The 25,174-nt window shown below is 43.1% G+C and overlaps 1 protein-coding gene and 1 long non-coding RNA gene across 5 annotated transcripts in view; one reads left to right on the top strand and one right to left on the bottom strand.

The window, feature by feature from the left end:
* vta1 (vesicle (multivesicular body) trafficking 1) overlaps positions 1 to 23,880 on the top strand; it is a 53,736-nt gene extending 29,856 nt beyond the window's left edge. Inside the window, exons 4-9 of one of the 4 annotated variants that reach the window (XM_032543843.1) lie at positions 1,193 to 1,268; positions 5,637 to 5,751; positions 14,261 to 14,512; positions 18,162 to 18,239; positions 23,532 to 23,720; positions 23,781 to 23,880. In XM_032543843.1, the coding sequence (XP_032399734.1) occupies positions 1,193 to 1,268; positions 5,637 to 5,751; positions 14,261 to 14,512; positions 18,162 to 18,239; positions 23,532 to 23,677 (667 nt within the window). In that variant the 3' untranslated portion in view covers positions 23,678 to 23,720; positions 23,781 to 23,880. Of the gene's footprint in view, positions 1 to 1,192; positions 1,269 to 5,636; positions 5,752 to 14,260; positions 14,513 to 18,161; positions 18,240 to 23,531; positions 23,721 to 23,749 lie in introns of all 4 variants that reach the window. The other 3 variants (XM_032543844.1, XM_032543845.1, XM_032543846.1) reach the window with 3 other exon arrangements.
* Positions 13,120 to 23,177, bottom strand: LOC116706834 (uncharacterized). The gene is made up of 3 exons (XR_004336320.1): positions 23,134 to 23,177; positions 16,264 to 16,267; positions 13,120 to 13,175 (listed from the first exon to the last, which is right to left on the bottom strand). It is a non-coding gene; the product is annotated as an uncharacterized LOC116706834 (long non-coding RNA).
* Positions 23,881 to 25,174: the final 1,294 nt, after the last annotated feature.

Genomic DNA, 25,174 nt, shown 5'->3' on the forward strand with positions numbered 1-25,174 from the left:
CACTACAACTACCAAGAACAAAGACAAGAACACGTAGTGGTGACCACAATCTGATCCAAAGAGCCGACTTGTTGACTGTCCTTTTGGAGGACCAGCTGATTGTTGCACACCACTCTCTCTCTCTTCACAGAGAAACAGCTGATCGACGATCTACTAGCATAAGAATAACAGAGCTGTGTGACATGGTAATTAAATATATAAAGGAAAATTGGTTGAGTATAACTTAGAGATGTTTGCCTCCGATACTGCCTAAAACGTTGGTATCAGGGAGTAACGGAGTTTATGCACCAATCCGATACCACGTAATAAAGCCCTGAAGATAATCTACTTTAAAGTAGTTTTATTTATGTTCTTTTTCTGTTAGAACTGACTGTAAAACTGAATAATAAAAGAAAGTTCTGTGGCATTGTTGAGAGTTTGAGCGTTTAACCGGAGCCAGACCGACAACAACGATAGAAATCATATCACATCCATACAGGGATAGTAGTATACAGCTGTTACAACAATAATAAAATATATGATGTACTGGTATCGGATCAGTACTCGGTATCTGCCAATACGCAAGTTCAGGGATCAGAATTGCTATCGGGATGCAAAAAAATGGTATCGGACGATGTCTACTGTACCTAATATTTACCTACAGGCCTATACACAGATCAGTCTCAGGTCGAGACTTGTAGTTCTAATAGTCGCACAGTTTAAGGTAATATTTATGTATGTTTAATGTGTAATTCAATGCTTACTTTAGTTTGAGGTTGCATTTCAGAATTTTGTTTTCTTTAAAACAATGTAATGTGGCACTTAAATGCACTTGAGAGATGATATTGTAAGCAGTGTAGGCAATAAAAATGTAGTTTTTTCCAAAATTAAACCAAGCTATTAAAATATATATATATATTATTGCTCTTCAATAAAACAAAAGTATTTCTTATCCCATTAATCAATAGAATAATCGGTGTTATTATTACATGACTTCTAAAATAATCGACTGCTGCAGCCCTGTAATAGCTGACAATTTATCAGTGGATCTTATGAACTCTGCCAGGAGTTGATGGATGGAAATGCACTGAACTAATAGCTTTGTACCTTTGTTTCTCTCCCCCTCTATCCCTCCTAATTCCTTTCATTTGTCTTCCACCTCTTTGCCTCCCTCCCTCCCGTCTTTCCCTCATTTATTCTTCCCTTTCCTCAGGAACATGATAAAGTCTTTCTACTCCGCCAGTCTGCTGCTGGATGTTTTGTCTGTGTTCGGGGAGTTGTCAGAGGAGGTAAGATCAAGGTTGCATCCCTCTTTTCAGCGATGATAATCAAAATAAACCAGAACCACATTATTATGGGTAAGCAGTGTGGACGGACAGAGCAGGAAGTCCGTTCAGGTGTCACAGGATGCAGCTGGCTTCAGTTTATCTTTTTCGAATGATCCACAAAATCTCCCCGCAGAGACCCAAAACCATCAAAACATTGATCTCGTTAACAAGTCAAGTCTGTGATTTTCAAAGAGCGGTAACTAATAGATTATGCATCCGCGCCTTTAAACTACAACACACAATATCAGACGGAGATCTTCCCTGCAGGAGATTCTTCTGGACTGATAAAAAGGCAAAAAAAATAATAAAAAATCTCAGTCAAATCCACTGTTTGTTGTTTGCAGCCTGGACAAGTTGTTACAGAAGAACCACTTTGTTCAAAAGATCAAAAACATTCCACGAAGAGGCCAAAACTTATCCTCTGTCTCTGTCAAAAACCAATTATTCATCTGCTTTTGTTGTAAGCGCCCATATTCTGCTCATTTTCACGTTCCTAATTGTATTTTGAGGTTGTACCAGAATAGGTTTACATGGTTTCTGCCATGAAAACCTATTCTGGTACAACTTCAAAATACACACTGCTGTGCCACACTCTGATTTCCTGAACTGAGCTATCTGGGCGCCCTAATGGGTATTTCTTTTGGTTAGATTCCCAGTGAGTCACATTTCTCCTGAAAACTTAGCAACCTTGACAATAACATTGCTGTCCTACATAGGCGTGTTATTTAATGATTAGATATGGCTACCTTTTAGCTGCTCTTTCTTAGTGGAATCAAGGAACTCTGACTCTCACTGACTACGTTTACATGCACATAACATTTCAGGCTTTGCTTATTTTTTTGCAAGTGACAGTAATCCAACTTACCTGTTCATATTGCTAATGAATATTCCTTTTTACATGCAGTAGTGTGAAACAGGAGTGTTTCTAGATTTTTTCATCTTGTTGGAGCGTGCCAACACAGCGTCCCCCTTTCATTCCTTCAACCAGCTTCTTGAAAAGGTCAACTTTACAATGTTGTGCGTATCCAAAAACCTGTTGATATCCAAGCCTTTAAAAAGGTTTAAAAGGAGCTTCTTTTAATATCTTTTACCAAAGCATGGGATGGGTCTGGTGAAGAATTAAACATTGTATTACACAATTTAGCAGCCAATAAGTACCACTGAAAATTTGAAAACGTAAGGCCCCCCTTGGTCATAAAGGACACATACAAGAGTTAAAATGAAGTCTGTGGCGTTTGTTATTCCAAATTAAGCTTGTACATCTTCTCTTTAACTTTGTGAATAATAAGCAGTGGAAGCAGGAGTATGTTTTGAATTAGATACAGGAAACAAGTTGGAAAGAAAGTGCATTCACTTTCAGTCGGGGCTGTTGTCAAGTCTAAGACCAGGACTAGTCGGGACCAAGTCAAGACCGCGTCCAAAGAGGTTCGAGTCCAGGACAAAAACATTACATGTCTTATACATGACAGTATCAAGACAATCATTTTGGGTTGTTTGTTGATCTCAAAGCAAAAACACACCATTCCTGGTGATGATGGCAAATTTGATTATGGCAGAATTGGGTTAGGGTTAGGTAACATCTTTGTTTGTTACTGTGTGTGTGTGTGTTGTGTGTGTGTTGTGTGTGTGTGTGTGTGTGTGTGTGTGTGTGTGTGTGTGTGTGTGTGTGGTGTGTGTGTGTGTGTGTGTGTGTGTGTGTGTGTGTGGTGTGTGTGTGTGTGTGTGTGTGTGTGTGTGATGTCAGCGGTGCACGCTGATGCAGGGCGTGGGAAGATCATCTAGTGTGTGATTGGTAATCAGGTGGCCACTGTTTCACTTTCCCTCCAATATTAGTATAAACATAATAAGAGACCTGAACTCGGTCGAGACCAAATGCCATATTTTGCAGAGACCGAGACAAGTCCGAGATCATAGAAAGACAGTCTTAAGTCCAAGACCTGACTGGAGTCTTACAGCACTACTATCGATATGTAAATAGCTTTGGCCGTCTATCAAAGTGCTGATTGACTGTAGAATGGGATCGTAACAACAAAAAGAAGAAGAAGAAGACTTGCTGCAGCATTTTGAATTCTACCTAGTATAAATATACCGTGTCCTTTTTGTAGTTCAAGTTCCTCTTTAAATGCTAAAAGATGGTCTTAACCCTCCGCAGTGACACGTTAGCAACGCTGTGTTTCAGCCGGAGCGTAGCCGCGCTGCATCTCTGCAGACAAAGACGGCATTGAGCGTGTCTCCACCGTGAGTCAGTGAGCCCTGACAGGGTCAACGTCAGGCTGTAGCCGTTTATTGCTCACTCACACTACGGAGAATAGGAATTCTTGTTTGGCTCTTCACAGAGGCTGGAGATGACCTGAGGAAAGGCCAGATGTCGGTAAAGTGCACGAGGTTAAAAAGGATACTCTCACAGCTACTTCGGAAACAAGCTGACCATCATCTGGACGTTTAACTCTCCTGTTGTCCTCGTTTTCATAAGGTTTTTATGTAAGAAAATGTGGGTTTGTTTTCACCACATTGTCAAAAAAAATATCGTGGATGGCTCTGTGAAATAAATGATCAGTTTGTTACTTTAATTGAATTTGGGATGTTTTATTCACTTTTTATAGCATTTTGGGTGAAAAAATATAAAGGAATGAACATTGAAAAAAGGGACAAAATGTCTAAAAAAAAAAAAAGATTTAGAAAAAGTGGGGAAAAGGTGCAAAAAAAACCCGACAAACACATCAGAAAAAGTGACAAAAGTGTCGGGAAAAGTGAGATAAAGTGTTGATCAATTTTAAGTTTAAATTTAAATTTTGACCCAGAAAAACAAAAAGTCGCAGGTCAACGGGAAGGGTTCAAGACTATATTCATACAAATACTGTATGCTCAGAAACATTTTTTCCAAATGTCTTTTTATAAAAAAATAGGATTTAACATACAGTTCTCTTGTAGATTCTGAGAATCTTTTTTTTATAACTAATTCAAAAAAAATCAAATAAACAGTAAACTTAAAGTGTTACAAGATTAAAAGAAGTAACAATACAAAAAAACAGTGGCAAGAACAGCAGGCAGACCCCGAGGCTCCACACCATCCCAACCCCTCCTCCGCCCGTCCAACCCCTTCCCATAGATATCTTTGATTGAATAAGTTGAGCCTGTCTTTCAGCGTGTACCTTAACCTTTCTTAATGAAGTGTGTTAGTTAAATCCTCTAATCACATCTTAGAGGTTGTTACAGCTGTGCTCTTCCATGAGATGAGGATTAATCTCTGCTATTATGAAACAATAAGAGAGAAAACACTGCTGTGACACACTCAGTTTTCCTGAACTGAGCTATCTGGGCGTCATAATGTGTATTTTTCTTTGTTAGATTCCCAGTGAGTCACATTTCTCCTGAAAACTTAGCAACCTTGACCTTAACATTGCTGTCCTACCGAAGCGTGTTATTTAATGATTAGATATGGCTACCTTTTAGCCGCTGTTTCTTAGTGGAATCAAGACTGCGTCCCAAACAAACACGACCTTCCCCCCGACTATTCTCGGGGCTGCAGGGTGCCATTGTTTCTGAGCTGCTGATGAAAACAACACGGCACTTATCTGGAAGAAACAGGAATTTCTCCATCCACTCTTATCAGCTTCATGTCAGAGTAAATCTGCTGCCTCCTCAACACTTTCACCTTTCAAACCAGCGCTGGCAGACTGCTGCCCCGGGCACGATTTCAGCTTGAGCTTATTTAGTCGTTTGATTGACGTTTTTTTTTTTTTTTTCTCCTAATTTTTCTGACACTTTCTGGCAATTCTGTTGCTGTTTCTGTCAGATTTTTTTCAGTTTTTCTGCCTTTTTGTTGACATATTTGTGGTTGTTTTTTGACGTTTTTGTTTTATTTTGACGTTTTTTTTTGTTAACTTCCTGTTAAGCACTCTGCTAACTTGAATAGGGCATTAATGATTTAACCGCACGGCTCTTCTAGACTTTCTAACGTTATCGGACCGAATAGATCAAATTCTGAAAGTGAAACGAGTCGTTTTTGCGTCTCTTTCTCCATGTAATTCTGTGGGGAAAAGATATTTTTGGGTCAGACGGCATCACGTGACGGACACAAAAGTTGGAATTCCACTGTGATTTCGATTTGTTTCAAAGCCCAGCTCATAACCCAGCGTTCCACTTTAACTTCAGCTTCCTGTCCATACATACTGACTTCCCAATCACTACCACTTACCAAGTGGCTACCTTTTACAAGCCTCAACCCTCTACACAACCCCCCTACCTACTACATTTTACTACCCCTAGTCCCTGCAAACTTCCTTACAACACTACTACCAATAACCTCTTGTTCTGTCTCTTTACCAGAACATCCAGCACAGGAAGTATGCCCGCTGGAAGGCCACCTACATCCACAACTGTCTGAAGAACGGAGAGACGCCCCAGGCCGGGCCCATCGGCATGGACGAGGACGGGGAAGCAGGTTGGACACACTGGAGAACGTGTGTGTGTGTGCGTGTGTGTGTGCGTGCGTGTGCGTATTGTGCGTGTATTGTGCACCTTATCAGGTCTAGGACTGTTGCAGGAAAAATAAATAAATAATTGTTTTAATTGATTTTCATCAAATCAATATCAATTCATTAAAGCCAAAATCAAAAACCATTGGTACAATTATGTCATGCTAGCTTGTCAGGAAGGGGGTTAAATAGCATTTTTATGTGTGTGTGTCTCTCTCTGTTTGTGTGTGTCTGTCTTTGTGTGTGTCTGTGTTTTTTTTTGTGTGTGTGTGTGTGTGTGTGGTGTGTGTGTGTGTGTGTGTGTGTGTGTGTGTGTGTGTGTGTGTGTGTGTGTGTGTGTGTGTGTGTGTGTGTGTGTGTGTGTGTGTGTGTGTGTGTGTGTGTGGGTGTGTGTGTGTGTGTGTGGTGTGTGTGTGTGTGTTTTTTCTGTCTCCTACTCTGCCAGTCTGTGGTGTGGTGTTTTTCGTCTCCTACTCTGCCAGTCTGTGTGTTGTGTGTTTTTCTGTCTCCTACTCTGCCAGTCTGTGTGTGTGTGTGTTTTTCTGTCTCCTACTCTGCCAGTCTGTGTGTGTGTGTGTTTTTCTGTCTCCTACTCTGCCAGTCTGTGTGTGTGTGTGTGTTTTTTCTGTCTCCTACTCTGCCAGTCTGTGTGTGTGTGTGTTTTTCTGTCTCCTACTCTGCCAGTCTGTGTGTGTGTGTGTGTTTTTCTGTCTCCTACTCTGCCAGTCTGTGTGTGTGTGTGTTTTTCTGTCTCCTACTCTGCCAGTCTGTGTGTGTGTGTGTGTGTTTTTCTGTCTGTCTCTGTCAGTGTTTGTGTGTCCTACTCTGCCAGTGTGTGTGTGTGTGTGTTAATACCGTCAGATTGACCTGATATTTTTTGGATTATTCACCGTTCCCCCTTCACATCCAGCCTGATCCACTTTGAGTCCCTGACCTTTTATCGCATTGAAAGGCTCCAGCTTCTCATGCCAGGCTTTTTCTAACCTTTAGGGGGAAGAAAGCTTGGAAAAACACCACCAGATCCTGAAGAGATTGACTGAATACATTAGGCAACAAAATGGCCGTTAAAGTTCATTGCGTTGTGAGAAGCATGCTGTGGGAAAAAAACAGGGCAGGGACCGTTTCTTCCTGTAGTTCACCATTTTTTTTAAAGTAGAGAGATCAGCAACACAAAGTCCAAATATTGGTCTGATTTACTAACTTATGTTTCCTGTAAAACACAGGAGACCGGGGAACATGTCACGTTTCCTAACCTCGCTCTCTTCTTTTACTAGAGCCAACCCCGTTCTTCTTTTCCTAAACTCAAGCATAGCTTTCTTCTCGCAATACCACGTACTTCTTCTCGCTATAATGCGTGCTCCTCACCGTAACATGGCAAGTGGCGTGTATGTTTACACCCGCTATATACAACATAGACTAAGGGTGCCAGATATATCTGCTCAATATTGTTATTGCAATATTATATCGAAAATGACACAATAAGTATGTGATATTTAGTTTATTTTGTGGAGCGCTGCGTCCCGTCCATTGGCGGTGTTGGAACCCATGTTGGTTGAGTCCTGCAGCGGCCCGAGTTCAAATCCAACCTGCAGCCATGTGCTGCGCGTTAACCCCCATCTCTCTCCCCCTTTCCTGTCTATCCACTGTCCCTTTAATAAAGGGAAACACCCCCCCAAAAAATAATCTTTTAATTATCAATGCAACGTGTTGCAGTGCTTAACTGCCATAGTTTAAGTTTAAGAGTTTGTCTTCAGGTGTAATTAGGCCGTCCCTGATTACATTTGGATAATAAGCTGCATGTGTATATTGAACACACTCCCTCGATTGAAATGATGATAAACCCCCCGAGGAGAAGATGTTATCCCGTGCTGATTTCCCTCGTTACACAAGCTCCAGTCCCTGAGGAGGAGACGGAGATGAAGAGAATCGGAAGAGTTTTAATCTTTGAAACAAATGTAATGCAGACTACAGTTCAGTATTGAAGTCAGTCATTTTGGCTTTCTTCAACCTGGACCCTATTTGACTGATAGGAACAACAATCTTTGACATTGGTCCAGTATTAAGAGAGACCGCTGCTGCAGTTGGCAGCCACAGACCGGGCTGGAATGTGACCCTACGGGGCAACTGTGCATAGTCAGTTTAACCCATTAAAAGAGTTTTATTTTGCCGCTGACAGACTCAGATTATTATTCTTGTTAGTGTCTGACAGCCTAATGGAAAGGATCCCTACAGAGATATACCTTTAAAACTTATTTTAGACCTTTTCTGTTTAACCAGAAACCAGCTCTCAACCCACCAGACTCCATTTAAAAAAAACAATACTTTTAGCGTGTATAGAGCCAGCAGATTTTCACCTTCCACTAACCTGGAAAAATGGTTTTAAAACAATAGCTAACAAGGGGACGGCAGCATTGCTAACGTTAGCTTCTTGTCTCATTTGGGGTCTGATAAAAAGTAAATTCATCAAATTCAGTGTCCACAATGCTATTTTCCAATAAACTGTAGCTGTCGTATTCATGGGTCGTCTAATACGACCTCATGACTTTTCTTAAACAGCTGAAGGAGCGCGGTGTACATGGCGGAAACCCTGTTGTGCGTCTGACCTATTTCTATGATACAATGGCGGCAGGCCGGGCCGCCATCAACATAGAGGAAACACTGTAAATTATGTGTTTATTCCACCAAAACTAGAGTTGTGATGGTTGGAAAAGTGGAAAGACAACCCAAGATGGCCTTTCATACGTTTATTCTGTTTCTGTTGACTATGAATGAAGTGTATGTTTTACAATCCTAAAATTATGTTTATTTACATGGAGTCTGGTGGGTTTAGTAAACGAAATTTCGTGGATGTTTTTATGTTTAAAAAAAAGGACTTTACTCTTTAACAGAATGGTCGACCTCCTTAGAAATCCTTTCCACAATGTTTTCAGACATTTAGAATATTAATCTGAGTCTGTCAGCGGCAAAACAAGCACTTTTGTGAAAACAAGCTGTAGTTTCTGAACATCTTTCCAGGGTGAAAGTCTTGTGATTTCTCCTTAACTTCTTCCATCACTTTAGCTCTGCTCCCCCTCTTGAAAGTCCTATGTTTTAAGTGCCAAACATCCCCCCCAGACCTCCTCACTACTAGGATCTTCTCTCTTATACAGCAGCAGTCAGTGTACTGCTGACACTGATAAATACATTGAATAAATACCAATTACAGAGCTTCACTTTTCATGTACAAATGTTTCAAGAAAGCAGCCTGAACTGGTAGCCAGTGTAAGTATTTAAGAGACAGCAAACGTGTGCAGCACTCTGTTTTGGTAATTTGTGTCTTTATCCTGATAACTCCCGGACTCGGGTGACTTCAGCTACAAGCAGACTCTGAACTGGGCCGCATGGGACTCTCCAGCATCTGGACTCATTTTCAGATTGCACTTTGAGGGCTAGATGTTGCATCACGTAGCCCCCGAGAAGTTGAAAACAGAAATGCATGTTGACATGAACACCTATGTGCTCACAGACTCTTCTCGTCCCGGGGGAGAGAGGCTGGGGGCTGGGGGCTGGGGGGGGCTGTGAACATATTGCTCATGTCGGTGACCTGATGTTGATGATTTCTTCTGTAAAATAAAGGCCATCTGTGCCCACGCCCCCTCGCTCCAAATACATGCAAGTGTGTTTGACCCAAAACATGGCCTGCTCGCCCATGACATCACCCAGAGGAACACTCCGGTGCATGTTCAGAAAGCACACACACACACACACACACACACACCACACACACCACACACCACACACACACACACACACACACACACACACACACACACACACACACACACACACACACACACAGACACAACCACACAGATGCACACACAAAAACATACTCACACAGAGACACACACAGACACAGATGCACACACAAAACACAACCACAGAGACATGCACGCAGAGACATGCACACACACAATCACACACGCAGAGACATGCACGCACACTTTCTTTCCCTTTATCTTCACTCTGTTCATCACAGGGTAGGAAAAAAATTCATGTATGTATGGGGATTTTTTTTTTTTGCCACAATCTTTTAAATATTATTTTGTGTGTGTGTGTGTGTGTGTGTGTGTGTGTGTGTGGTGTGTGTGTGTGTGTGTGTGTGTGTGTGTGTGTGTGTGTGTGTGTGTGTGTGTGTGTGTGTGTGTGTGTGTGTGTGTGTGTGTGTGTGTGTGTGTGTGTGTGTGTGTGTGTGTGTTGTGTGTGTGTGTTGTGTGTGTGTGTGTGTGTGTGTGTGTGTGTCCTACTGTTTTTATTCATTTTTGTTTTCACTCCCTCTGCCAGCATGCTTTGGGGTCTCTGGGTCGGTGATGACATCATGATAGCTTATTCCCACAGATGGAGAGCACCGCTGATATCATCCTGTGTGTGTCCCCTACTCCCTGCTCCCTAGTTTCTTTTTTGGGGGGGTCCGAATCAAGATTTTATCAGCATTTCAACACTTGTTTTTTGGAGTGTGTTTGTCTGTCAGACGGTCAGATATTTGGAGTGTGTCAGTGTGTGTGTTTGAGGAGAGGTCACATCTGTCCTAGCAGAAAGCATTTCTTACTGATGTGATCATTTCAGATCAGATGTTTACTGTCATGCTGTCAACACAACATGAACCAGTAGGTGGAGGTCTCTTCTGTGGGCCAATTTGTCCTTCATTTTCCAGAGCAGGTCACTTTGTGATATTCAGGAGTTAAGGAGCAAAATGTTTCCCATGTATAGAGAGAAAAGGGGTCCGTTCATATGTGGCATAAACCAAATTTACAAAGGTATTGTCTCATAAAGAACAGCTACTGTACAATGTAGAACTAAACATAACATATTGAAATTCATTTATTAGGATAACCCCTTGGGATGTACCATCTCGTTTTTGAGGGGGCCCTGAACAAGATACCACAAAACATTGGACATATACAAACAAGATAAGCAAAACAAAACAGACAAAATAACCAAACAAATTAAAAATTCAAAACAGACATCAGCAAAAAATAAAATAAAAATGTAAAAAATTATGTATATTTTTAAAACAGAGTCTACAATTGCAACACAATAAGTAAAAGGGAATATAGCCAAGCTTTACTGTAAAATGTCAGTGACATTAAGTGGTTCAGTAAAGAGAAAAGAGTGAGGAATGAGGAATTATGCTAATGTTGGCTAAAAGAAAGTGGTGGAGCGAGCTAGAGAAATAACAGAAAGAAAGAGAGCTGCTAACGTTAAATGAAACAAAGTAGTGGAGTGAGCTAGAGAGGGTAGTGGTAACATTAGATAAACAAAGTGGTGGAGCGAGCTAGAGAAAGAACAGAGAGAGAGAGGTGCTAACATTAGCCAAAACAAAGCGGTGGAGCAACTAGAGAAAGAACAGAGAGAGAGAGAGGTGCTAACATTAGCTAAAACAAAGCGGTGGAGCAACTAGAGAAAGAACAGAGAGAGCGCGAACGATGCTAATGTTAGATACTGCCATTTCTTGAACAGGGCGTACCCAGTCATGTCGTATAACTCGCTGTGCTCCAACTCCATTTTTTTCTTGTTGTTATGGAAACGACAGAGCTGACTACTCAGCTTGTCTTTGGTCTGCTGTCGAAAAAAGCACTCAACTTAGGGCGGTTTTGTCAGAAAAATTGGTAACTGTTTTTTTCAACTTCAACAAGACGCTCCGAGCTGCAAGGGGAAAGCTCTCAGGACTTTGCTGAAGGCACGGGTTTACTCCACAGGAAACTAATGTAAAACACATGCTGGCAGCTTCAAAAAAGACTGCAAGTGTTAAAATAACTTTAAGCTTTGTTTTGCAACATGCTGCAGAACAAGGTGTTCCATAAGATCTAACATAATAATTAAGCAAGTCTTTGCTTCCAGCTTTTTCATAATGCAGTGGGTCATCTGGCTCTCCACCGGTCAGAAGTGTATTTATGTCTTCTAGTGCACACCACACTATTGACTGGACACTGCAGTGATACCAACCAGTGTAAGTAGCTTAATTAACCTCTGGAGAGTAGTGTGACTGTGGCTGACACACACACACACAAAGTGCCTCACACTCACACAAATATTCCAGTGGTACTTACAGAAAGACCATTGTCTCCCAGCTGCTGTACTCTGACTTTCCATTGGCTGGGAGGGGGATGTGTGCAGTGAGAGGGAAGGAATGGATGCAGGGAGGGGGGGGGGGGGGGGAGAAAATAACTTCCTATCTTGAGTTGTAAAAATATAAAGAATGTATTTTGGACAGAGTTGTCAGAAGGAAATGTATTGAATAGATTGTGAAATGGTTCTCGACTCGAGCTCAGAGTAAAGCACAACAACAAAAGCCAGTTCAGTGTTCTGCACGTAGTCTAGCCAGGCCTACTGTAGGACTGGTGTATAAATGTAGTATGTTAAAATGCAGTTAGGTCGAGCAGACAGTCCGAAACATTGAGAGAGATGAGAGAGAGAGAGGGATGCGTACAACAAAGTGGTGGAGCGAGCTAGAGAGAACAGAGAGAGAGGTGCTAATGTTAGGTAAAACAAAGCGGTGGAGTCTCGGCTCGCCTATAGATCAATAATCAACTCCTTGTGTGGCCGGGTTGGCTCAGTGGTGGAGCGGGTGCACATGTACTGGTTCAACTCCAACCTGTGGCGGTTTCCTGCATGTCTTCCCCCTGTCTCCCCCCTTTCTCACCCAGCAGTTAAGGGCAGAAAAGCCCAAAAAATAGTCTTTAAAAAAAATAATAATAATAATAATTAAATCCTGCATTGCACTTTTGTCAACGTTTTTGTCACTTTTATTGTAACATTTTCTTCACTTGTGTATTTTTTTTTAAACTTTTTTGACCCTTTTTCAATGGTTTTGTCACTTTTTGTCCTTTGTTTTACTACGTTTTTGTCACTTTTTATGGCATTTGTGTCACTTTTTACTACTTTTTGTCATTTTTTACAACTTTTTTTGAAACTTTTTTTTCGACGTTTTTGTCACTTTTTACGACGCTTTGGGGCGCTTTTTCTACCATGGCTGAGGAAACGTTTTCCTGACTTTTTTTAGGGCTTTATGTTGACCAAACCATAAATGAGAAGACTGAATGAGACCTTCCCCCTGTCTCCCCCCTTTCTCACCTAGCAGTTAAGGGCAGAAAAGCCCAAAAAATAATCTTAAAAAAAAATAAATAAAGAATAATTAAATCCTGAAAAGAAATCGGGCCGCCAGCCTTAATGTAAAGCAATCTGTCGCTCCCTTTGATTCAACAGCAGTGTGTCTGTTTTGATAATGCTCCGTAGTGTTTTCTTGAGACTGCAGCAGGTCGTAGTCTGTCCAGATGGGACACCGTAGAAGCCACCGTAGGGGCGTAGCACCAAATTCTGGACCCTGTAGAACAGCATTCTCTATGGGCCCCTCCGCCCCCAACCATCCACAGCTGTTCAGTCTAGCATCTTTTAGGGCTCTCCTCACATGAGGGCCCTGGGGACTCAGTCCCCCTTTTTCGCCCCCAGTCCGACGCCCCTGCGTAGAAGGGAATGTGAAGCTTAACTTTTCTCTGGATGAACAACGTTTCTAAATATTCCAACGCCAACGTTTGCTTTCCTGCCTGTGATGCAGTAATGGCCGAGGCCGGAGCTTAGCGAGGTATCAAATACAGCCGCGGTCTGCAGATCCAGCCAGACCTCTTTAATCTGTCAAAATATCTCTGGCCGTGCAGCGATGTTTTCTTTGTGCGAGGTGTGGCTGCTGAGAGACGCAGAGTCCCCAGACTGAGGCTCGTGTTTCAGGGGGATGAAACAGCTCAACAGGTCGTTTCTTTCCTTCTTTCTTCATAAAATAAGCAATTTATGCATTTTGTCCAGGGGTAATATTTATCAAAATATCTGAAGCGGAAAAGATCTGATATCAGTGAGACACAGTTTTTTGTGAACGTAAGCACAGTTTAAATGTCTCACTTTGTAGAAGAGATTATTGCTAACATCATGTGACAAATCTTCATTGAGATTGTATGTTTTTTACTACATTTTTGTCACTTTTTACAATGTTTTTTGTCACTTTTTTGCAACATTTTTGTCCCTTTTTTTTGGTGTAATTTTAACGACATTTTTGAAACATTTTTTTCAATGTTTTTGTCACTTCCCCCCCTGTTTTTTTGTCACTTTTTACAACGCTTTGATGCGCTTTTTTCTAAAATGGCTGAGGAAACATTTTTCTGACTTTTTTTAGGGCTTTATGTCGACCAAACCATAAATGAGAAGACAATATGAATAATTAATGAATATTAATGTCTGGCTCTGGATGTGATTCTTGACTCCAGTGTGGTGCTCAGAGAAGTTGAGTTTGACTCCCCTGCTTTAGAGCAAACAGCAGGGTTTTCCCCACCGCATACTGCACAAACCCTGAATAACCGTACACAACACTTTACATAGTCTGCAAATACTGATGGGAAGGTGCAACGATCTCAACGCTGTCCCCATCTTCTTGTCTCTCTCTCCTAGACGAGTACGGAGGGGAAAGTTCCTTGGGGCACGGTTTCTCCCACACAGGCTCCTTCAGGGGCGGGCCTTCCTCTGGGTCCTTCGAGGACCAGGACCCAAGTTTGGGTCCGGGTCCAGCCCCGGGGATCGGCTTCACTCCGGGGCCAGGATTGGACCCAACAGGCCGGCCTACCACAAACTTCAACAACATCCACATTCCACCAGGAGCCCACGCGCCGGCCAACACTCCCGCCGAGCTGCCTCCACCCACAGGTACGCATCTACCCGTCTGTATCTATCCATGTCTTTATCTTGTTTTACCACTCAGAGATTTAGAGGTTGGTTGAAAGAAAATATCAGTTGGGGGGGGGGATTTTTCTATGTCCTACACACCAGAAACACAACAGATTTAGATCACCCTTGTTTGACATATGGGGAGAGAGTTGTTAAACGTAAATATAGAGGCTACTGATTTGATTAAAGCAAGACAACGTGGGCAGTACTGACGGCAAAATAGGTTGCAGAATATTTCATTCTATATGAAAGGTGCAATATTTGAAAATAGAATTTTATTTTTTTACATTTATATCTGCATTGATGTCACAACATAGAAACTTTCAAACATCAACATGTCATTTATTAATATGTATTTGTGTCAAAAATGACATACAAACATCTTTTCTATTCTATTTTGCCTGGAAACGCTTCCAGTGTCGCATGAAAAATAGGCGGCGTTTCTAGCATGAGACGTGCGTGTCACGCAGGTAGTCTACAACCTCACAACCTGTTACCACGCCACGCAGCTCACACACTCCCGCCACGCTTCCAGTGTGTGGCCGGCCTAGGTGTCTTCTCTCTGAAGCTATGATGTCTGTGTTTGGAACCGGGATGTAACACCCTCTTCCCCTTCCCCGCTGATAAATAGACGCTGGATAAAACACATCAGTTAAAATAACGTTAAATATTGTGTTGTGACACAAGTATCATTATAAGATCGTATCAGGGGGCCTCGAGGATTCCCACCCCCACTGATAACACCGAGTACATCACATCCTCACCATGTTCTGGCACAGCATGTTATAACACTACCACCTCTCTGAGAGACGCCCTCACACATTACTCATTAAGGTGTGTGCGTGTGCGTGTGCGTGTGTGTGTGTTGTCTTTTTAACTATATTTGTGGGGTCCAAAAACCGTGCGTTCAGTATACTTGTAGGGTCCCAACAGCTTAAAAGGGCTGTTTGAGGGTTAAGACTTGGTTTTAGGATTAGAATTAGCTTATGGTTAGGGTAAGGGTTAAGGTGAGGGAAAGGGACCAGGGAATGCATTATATCAATGACTGGTCCCCATAAAGATAGTGCCACGCATGTGTTTGTGTCTGTCTATGTGCGCGTGCATGCGCGATTTTGGGCCACTGGACTTGTGCAAATGTTTGCAGACGTCCTCATCTTATTTGCAATCGGATTTGACTCTCAGCAATAACTGTAACTGTTAGGGTTGACATAACGACGTTGATTCATACAGAATTTGTTTCTGTGCAAAGTGCCAAATCAGAGAGTAAAGACAAAAGGGTTACGTAACGCCATGTCTAAAGGCACTGTTGCCTTCTCCTGAATTGGTGTGTAAGGGTGAGAGGATGTCCTGTTTTTGTTTCCCATGAGAACTCAGGACAAAGTGTGTATGTGTGGTACATATAAATCAAGTCATTTAGGCTTGTTATAGATTACACAAGCTTCTACACAAAGTGCTGGCAACATAAATACAAACACTCCTTCCCACACACACACACACACATATTGGTTGGCATTTAATCTCATGTTCCAGCAGTCTGGAAGAAATGATTAACTGAAAGGAGCAACAGAGGTTGATCTTGGTGTTCGTCCAGTCCCTGATAGTGTTGCCTTCAGTGTGTGTGGGGAGAAGGAGAGACGGGAAGTGTGTTTGCAAATCCCACGGCTGCTTCCCAAGTCTCTTATTTTATATGTCATCGCTCCTCACTCACACAACGGAAGTTGTTCTGGCACCCTCCTTTGTGACGGCGGTCTCAAAGCTTTTATTGCTGCACCGATGAGCTAGGGTGGAGGAGCTATGAGCAAGGATGGAGGAGGGATCTCTGAGGAGCTATGAGCGAGGACGGAGGAGGGATCCCTGAGAAGCTATGAGCGAGGACGGAGGAGGGATCCCTGAGGAGCTATGAGCGAGGATGGAGGAGGGATCCCTGAGGAGCTATGAGCAAGGATGGAGAAGGGATCTCTGAGGAGCTACGTGCGAGAACGGAGGATCGATCTTTAAGGAGCTATGAGCAAGGATGGAGGAGGGATCCCTGAGGAGCTATGAGCAAGGACGGAGAAGGGATCTCTGAGGAGCTATAAGCAAGGATCAAGGATGAAGAAGGGATCTGGAAGTCGTGCAGCTAAAAGCCGTTCCTTTTTTGGGATTGACTTGGGATTGATCACCGCCCGATCACTACTGCGTAGACTCTGGCTCTGTGATAACAAGATAGCAGCGCCCGTATTTGTAGGATTTTGGCTTCAATTTTGTACAGAGGAAGTTGAGACGCGTGACACTGAAATCCACTGATTTACAGAGCTCTCTTCGCCATGTCCAATGTGTCTATAGGAAAAAGTCTTTTTGGGCAACAGAGCATCATGCTACGGGCCCGGGGCATAGACAGTGAAATAAATAGACCATCAGATCCCGTTGGTCTGGACAAAGACCCGTGAAGGATATTAGAAGCACTTTTCCTGTGATGACGTCACTGAGCGTTACTGCGCAGCCTCCAACTGAGCTTGAAGATGTAGATGTGATGTGAGCAACCTGTCTGAAAGCTGTAAGTCTTCTGTTAGCTGTGCAAGAGAAATCTCAATCACTCCCAATCAGCAGAGACGGAGAGCGTAGGTATATGTTAGGAGATAACATAAACACAGGCTAATTACTGCTAACTAACATCCTAGTTAACATTAGTAATTAAACCTAAACAGCTGATGGAAGTCCAAACTGTCTGCAAGCTTATCCTGTACTGTTTGGTAATTCCTCTACTATTGGACAGTAAGACGCATGGTTATGACACAATTGTTTTTATAATTTTTACAAAAACGTCTGCTAAAGAGCTTTAAATGAGTTACAAGGTAATGGAGCCTTTTATACATTGTCGTGTTTCTTTAGAAAAAAGCAATGGACAACTTAAGTTTTTAAACGCTTGAGTTATTCGCTGTCAAAGTGGCACCAAAATGAATGGCACTCAATGGAATGCTAATGGCGGCTGAGTGCTTGGTAGCATTAAAATGGCGCCATAGGATCTAGGGTTTGTGGAGGCTCGCTTACCCCCGTGGCCGGGAGTTGTAATTCCCTTGTTTTGGTTTAAATATTCACAGTTGTGTTTTTTTCACTTTTGATTTAACTTTTTCCACTGTTCAAGTTCAATAATTGCAACATCTTTCCAGAAGTCAACGAGTAATCGTGTTAAATTGTCGTGATTTCAATGTTGACTAAAATAATCGTGATTATATTTTTTCTATAATCGAGCAGCCCTACCGTGAACGTATCAGATCTAATACAAAAATGCGGGAGAAGCTGAAAAAGCTCAAACATTCAAAGTTTAACATGTTTGTTGTGAAGTTGTGCAGCTCACTAATAATCACAGGAACTCTGTGGCTTTTAATTATTATCAAATTGTCACGTTTGTTCTCATGCTTCAGAGAAGAAGTGACGGAAACAAAGAGGAAAAATAATAAATTAATCTTGTCACTTCTCAGTTGTTATTCATACATATATTTTACACTTCAAGCTATTGCTGAAAGATCATTGCAGTTTATCCGTATGAGCTTTTTACAAGTGACTAAATCAAAATGAAAAAAAGAAGAATAAAGAAAGTTGGTATTATTGAGTATTTCTGGTCATTTTCCGTGTTTTTGTTGACCAGCAGAAGCCGTGAAACCAGTGCCTCTTCCCAGATCCGTTCCCACTGTGGACCCCGCACTGATCCACGGCCAGCAGCAGGGTGAGAAAACACACACACACACACACACACCACACACACACACACACACACACACCACGCTATCTCTCTCCCACTCACTCTCTCACACACACACCACACACACGCTATCTCTCTCTCTCTCTCTCACACACACACACACACACACACCACACACACACACACACACACACACACACACACGCTATCTCTCTCCCACTCACTCTCTCACACACACTCACTCACTCACTCACTCACTCTCTCTCACACACACACCACACACACACACACACACACACACACACACCACACACACACACACCTATCTCTCTCCCACTCACTCTCTCACACACACCACACACACACGCTATCTCTCTCTCTCTCTCTCCACACACACACACACACACACACACACCACACCACACACACACACACACGCTATCTCTCTCCCACTCACTCTCTCACACACACTCACTCACTCACTCACTCACTCTCTCCACACACACACACACCACACACACACACGCTATCTCTCACTTACTCACTCTCTCACGCACACGCACACACACACATTCACACACGCTGTCTCTCTTACTCACTCTCTCACACACACACGCCATCTCTCGCTCACTCACTCTCACTCACACACACGCTATCTCTCTATCTCACTCACTCTCTCACACACACGTTATCTCTATCTCACTTACTCTCTTTCTCACACACACACACACATGCTCGCTCGCTCTCTCTCTCACTCACTCACTCACTCACTCACTCACTCACTCACACATACACTCACGCCTATAGCTCCTCGATGATCCCTCCTCGGTCTTTGGGGCAGAGTAAGAGGTCCACCTTCCTGTGCCTTCACCGAGGAGGGACAGAACAACTTCCTGTTCGACCGAGGAGTCGAGGAGCTATCAGATGAGAGCCAATGAGATGCAGCGCCTGACTCTCAGTGGGCGGCTGTCTGCCTCAACAGTGTCTACGGTTATTAATCTCAAGTTTGATCTTCGTATCCTTCCTGTCCTTGAGAGAGGCTCTAAACCCCTAAAAAATAATGCAATCCATAAAATCATACAAATCATAAAAAGGATGTAACTGCTATAAAGCCACTTGCAAAGTTAATGCTGCTTAGTCAGCCTGTCGTGCAGAAATAAAATCATATTGCAGTTCCTAAGCTGCTTTATTGCCGATAAAGAACTACGGGAGACGCACATGGAAACGGCTTTATTTTTCTATAAAGATTAGTAAGTAAATAGGTGGTCCGTGGCCCGAATACGTGGGGCCAGCATTAAAACTATTCGGGCATGGGAGGAAACATATTGGATTATCTTACATTTTATGTGTGTGTGTTAAGGGATGGGGGGGGCTGAAAAAGGACTAAAACTGTGATGTGTAATGCTGTTAATCCAGTGCCTTTCTCAATAAAAAAAAATTATATTAATGTAGGGAAATAGGTGAAATAAATAGTTCAGCCTCTTCTCAACATTTGATTCGGACTGATACGCTGATCATTGAAACAGGGTGAATCAAGGCACGCCCGAGTAAACTGTGCGACTCGCGTGATCCGACTTCCGTCCAGTCGCTGTTACCGTTACAGGGAGGGGGGAAAAGTATTTGATCCCCGGCTGATTTTGTACGTTTGCCCACTGACAAAGAAATGATCAGTCTATAATTTTAATGGTAGAATGGTTGAACAGTGAGAGACAGACTAACAGCAAGAAAATCACATACACAGACACACACAGGCGCACACACACAGGCGCACACACACAGGCGCACACACACAGGCACACACACAGGCACACACACAGGCACACACACAGGCACACACACACACAGGCACACACAGGCACACACAGGCACACAAACACAGGCACACACAGGCACACACAGGCACACAGGCACACACAGGCACACATACACATACAGGCGCACACACACACACACACAGGCACACATACATACAGACACACAGGCACACAAAGGCACACATACATACAGGCACACACAGGCACACATACATACACACACACACACACACACACAGGCACACATACATACATACACACAGGCACACTGATCTGTGTAATTTGTGGCTCAATTCTAACAATCTCTAAGCATTATTAGCAGAGCGGCCCTAACCAATTTTGTGGCCAAGATTTTTCTACATTTTTGTTGGGCCATTTTGTAATGTTTTTGTCACTTTAAGAACTTTTTACTTTTTTCACTTTTTAAAATTTCTGTCGCTTTTTATAACACATTTGTCGCTCTTTTTTGTTTTTTGCCGCTTAGGATATAAGGGATTGCTCCCCTCTGTAGAGATACATTCATTCTGTTGCATTTCTCTTCTCTCTTTGCTGATTGTCAGCTTATTTTTTAAATTCTCTCTGTCTTTTTCGATGATTTGGTCTTTAAAAGAAAAAAAAAAAAAGAATCATCGGATAATTTTTTAAAATTGTTGGCACCTTTTTTAATGGCATCCCTCTCCACAGCGCTGTGGTTTCTGGCTGTCTCCCACAGCTCTTTATCCCTCTTATCCTTCTTTCTTCTCCTCTCTTACTCTTCCCATCTTTGGGAGGATGCAGCCAGGGGATTAGAGGGCGTATGGTGCAACATTATTCAATCATGTTCCTCCCTCTTCTTCTCCAGGACATTTTAAAGAGCAGAGGAGAATGTTTTTTTACGAGTGTTACGAAGCCAAGAGACATTATCTGCAGCTCTGTTCCTTCAGACTGCACTGCGTCTCAAAGTGGGGTCCAGGGACCGGCAGAGGCCTTATTTCTTATTGGGTGTGGGGGGGCGGGGGGGGGGGGAGGTTAAATTACAAGTATAAGTTAGTGTCTTTGTTATTTCATGTGCTAAACATTAACCTCACTGAGAGAAGAATTGGCTGCGTGGGTGTTTAGATTTATCTCCTCTGCTGCGTGGAAGGAGCGTCAGGATTTTAAAGTCCGCCTGCTGTGGTTGGTTCACCCCCCAAAATGTAAATCCAACCCGTTCTCACTCCGAACTAAAACTAAAAAATACGGACGCTTGGGTCGTGTCTTCCAGCGTCAGATACGACACAATAATCTCCCATCCGCAGCGTGTGTAGAACGCACCGGGCAGAGCAGCAGCTACACAGCGCTTAACGATGACGTAGTATTAGGAGAGACAACAGTAGAGAGTAGTATGTAGAGAGACGACAGTAGAGAGTAGTATGTAGAGAGACGACAGCAGAGAGAAGTATGTAGAGAGACGACAGTAGAGAGTAGTATGTAGAGAGACGACAGTAGAGAGTAGTATGTAGAAAGACAACTGTAGAGAGTAGTATGTAGAGAGACAACTGTAGAGAGTAGTATGTAGAGAGACAACAATAGAGTAGTATGTAGAGAGACGACAGTAGAGAGTAGTATGTAGAGAGACAACAGTATAGAGTAGTATGTAGAGAGACAACTGAATCAAGCATTGAATCGTTCTAGACAGAATCACCATACATCTAAGAATTTATTATTTTTCCCAACCCAAACCGTTTACCATCCGTCCCGTTGGGTTGTTATTGGCTGAACATTTTATAGAAACGATCAGTAAGAGTAATCCTCAGAATAGAGCTGGGTGATGGGGAGAAAATCACATATCCCAATATCCTTGACCAAATACCCTGATATTGATATTGCGGCGATATTCTAGGGTCGACAGTTGGTGCTTTAACAAAATATCTTCACACATAGATTTTTATAGAAATAATCATCAGTAATGTGGACATGATGTCTAAGTGGGGAAAAGGCAAATAATAGAACAGCTAGAACAGGCTGGTAAGTTCAGAAAGGTACATCACTTTACTGTAATAAAGCCTTTAAAGCCAGGAAAAGAGACCTACGTCATGTCACGATATTACGATATCCACAAAAAGACGATATCAACGATATAGTCTTATATCACGATAACAATATAATATCGTGTTTTGATTTTACGCCGCAGTGCAGCAGAGATCAGCAGCTGCATAAACCTGAGTGTTTGATACGGAGAGGGTGTTTCAGAGCAAAGAGTGGAGGGAGGGCCGCCCGGGCATTGTTCCAGTTAGGGCAGGGGGGGGGGGGGTTGGAGTTGGGGATTTGCCTACGCTGGAGTTGTGTATGTGAAGGACGGGGTACGGTATGAAATCTTTAGGGTTACACCCACGAAAAGATGGAGTTGGTCCAGAGACTGTGATGGGCGGAGGTCTGATTGTAACAAGCTGCACTAACACAGAGCAACAGGCTTCACTTATTGACAGAAGGTTGTTTGTGGACATTACAGAGAGATATGATATTTACACGGAGCTCATTACTTAATCACGAAACAGAAGTCTGGCCTGTCCTGTAGCAGGGTGCAGGGGCGGAGCCAGACGTCGGAAACATTCGGGGCTCAGTCCAAAGGTGGGGGCGGGTGGGGGTCCGGGGTTATGCTCCATCTACGGCCACTACATGTGCTGTTTTTTAAACCTTTTAATAACAGAATGCCTAAAAAATGTGTAGATCATTTGGCAAAAACCATTGATAGCTGTGAAGTCCTTTTTGTTCTTCGTTTGACGCTTTTGTCGTTTTTTCGTGACGCTTCCTTCTTTGTTTATGTTTTTTTTCTTCACTTTTTTCAATTGTATCTTCACACACAGACACACACACACACACACACACACAGACACACACACAGAGTGAGAGAGCGAGAGATATGAGCTCACAGGGAGGATCTGTTTCCGAGGGTTAGAGGACAGCCGTCTGTCTTTATTAACGCTAAATACTGCAGTAATGACAGGAAATCAAATGGAAGACACACACCCCTACACACACACACACACACACACCACACACACACACACACACACACACACACACACACACACACACACACACAATTCTGGGCCCTGCAGAAAGTAATTCTCCATGGGCCCCACCCCACATCCACAGCTATTAATTCTTGCATCTTTTTGGGTTACTCAGCCCTCTTTACACCCCCAGTCTGACACCCCTACACACACGCGCATGCACGCACGCATGCACGCACACACACACAACAGAAACAGACAGACGCAAGAGCACACAGGTTCTGGTTGGCTCACTGACGCTGAGGATATTTAATTGTTTTTAAGTGTTTGATACTTTAGAGTCAATTTGGTCCGTGCCTAAAAAGTATTGAATCCGGTACCCGGCTCTACGGCCGACGCATGCTGTCTTCCTGCTGCCTCCCCCTCTTTTCCCCTCTTTCTTTCTTTCTTTCTTTCTTTCTTTCTTTCTTTCTTCCACCGCCCCCTTTTCTTAACTTCCAGTTTAACTCTTTCCCTCCTCCCTTCAGGCGGAGTCCATCTAACCCCTGAGGACTTCACAAAGGCGCAAAAGTTGTGCAAGTACGCCGGCAGCGCCCTGCAGTACGAGGACGTTGGCACGGCCGTGGAGAACCTCCAGAAAGCCCTGAGGCTCCTCACCACCGGCAAAGAATGAAGCCTTTGTCCTCTCATCTGATCCCTCCATCCATCCCTCCCTCCCTCACTCTCACTCCCTCACTCCCCCTCCCTCCCTCCCTCCCTCCCTCCCTCCCTCCCTTCCTCCCTCCTTCCTTCCATCTCGCTCTTTTCTCCACAGCAGCGCCGCTCTGTCACTGATCTTGCCCACGGCGAGCTGAAGACGCAGGCACACATACACACCACACACAGGCACACACACAAACAAACTGACACTTACACACACACACACACACACACACACACATACACATACACATACACAGGCACACACACACAAACTGACACTTACACATTTACACACAGACACACACAAAAACTGACACTTACGCACACAGACACACACACAGGGATGCACACACGTACACACACATGCACAGGCACACATACACAAACTGACACTTACACATATACACACAGACACACACACAAACTGACACTTACAGACACACACGCAGGCATGCACACACACACACACTCACAGGCATATTCACACACAACCCCCCCCCCACACACACACACACACACACACACACACACACCACACACACACACACACACAGCGAACAGAGCCTCGGCGTCAGAAGAGGACATGATGGAAATCTGTTGGCAACAATGGCCGCCTGTGTCTTGACAACAACTGACTGCACAACACCCAGGCTCTTTGACTGATTATTACTAATAATCGCAGCTTCATTATGAACGACCAAGCGCCTAAAGGGGGAAGATACTTTCTGGTGAGCACAGGAAACCAATCTGAGTACCAGTCAGGTATTCATCTTCCTGAAAACCAAATGTCCCTGAACGTGTCACCAACACACGTGAAGACGAAAAGGCAACTGTTATTTCATGCTCTGAACGGGAAATATTGTGTATCCAGTCTGTGATTTGTAGAGATTTCCATAATACAGTATAAAAGCTGTATTAAAGGACAATTCCGGTCGATTTTAGATCTGTTGTTTGTACATTAGGAGTGCTGTCAGTAGCAAGAAAAACTAAAACAATCGTTGCTGTCTACACCGAGCTATCCTCCTGCTAGAGAGAACACAGTGAATCTGACTGCTGTAGATGTGACAGAAAGGCATAAAAGTTGTACTAATTCAGCTGTGTTTAGTTCCTGTGTTGATACTGCGACGAGTGCTTCGGGACCGTCTACAAACTACAACGAACAACACAGAAAAGAGATTCAAACAAATTAGTAAGTGCTGTAGTACAACTAACAGGATACACGTTATAATTGAGGTAAGTTTGGAGACACTACCTTATTTAATCATTAAATTGATAGCCTACATATTTTAGTTTTATCTGTTTTCTGTGTTTTAGTTTCTAGACGGTCCCTAAGCTTCTAACTGCCTCTCAACACAGGAACTAAACATCTGAATTAGCACAACTTTCATGCTCTTCTGTCACATCTACAGCAGTCAGATTCACTGTGTTCACTCAGGAGGAATCACTGCACATGGGGAGGCACTTTTAA

The sequence above is a fragment of the Etheostoma spectabile genome, chromosome 18, assembly GCF_008692095.1.
Source record: "Etheostoma spectabile isolate EspeVRDwgs_2016 chromosome 18, UIUC_Espe_1.0, whole genome shotgun sequence".
Classification (NCBI taxonomy): Eukaryota; Metazoa; Chordata; class Actinopteri; order Perciformes; family Percidae; genus Etheostoma; species Etheostoma spectabile.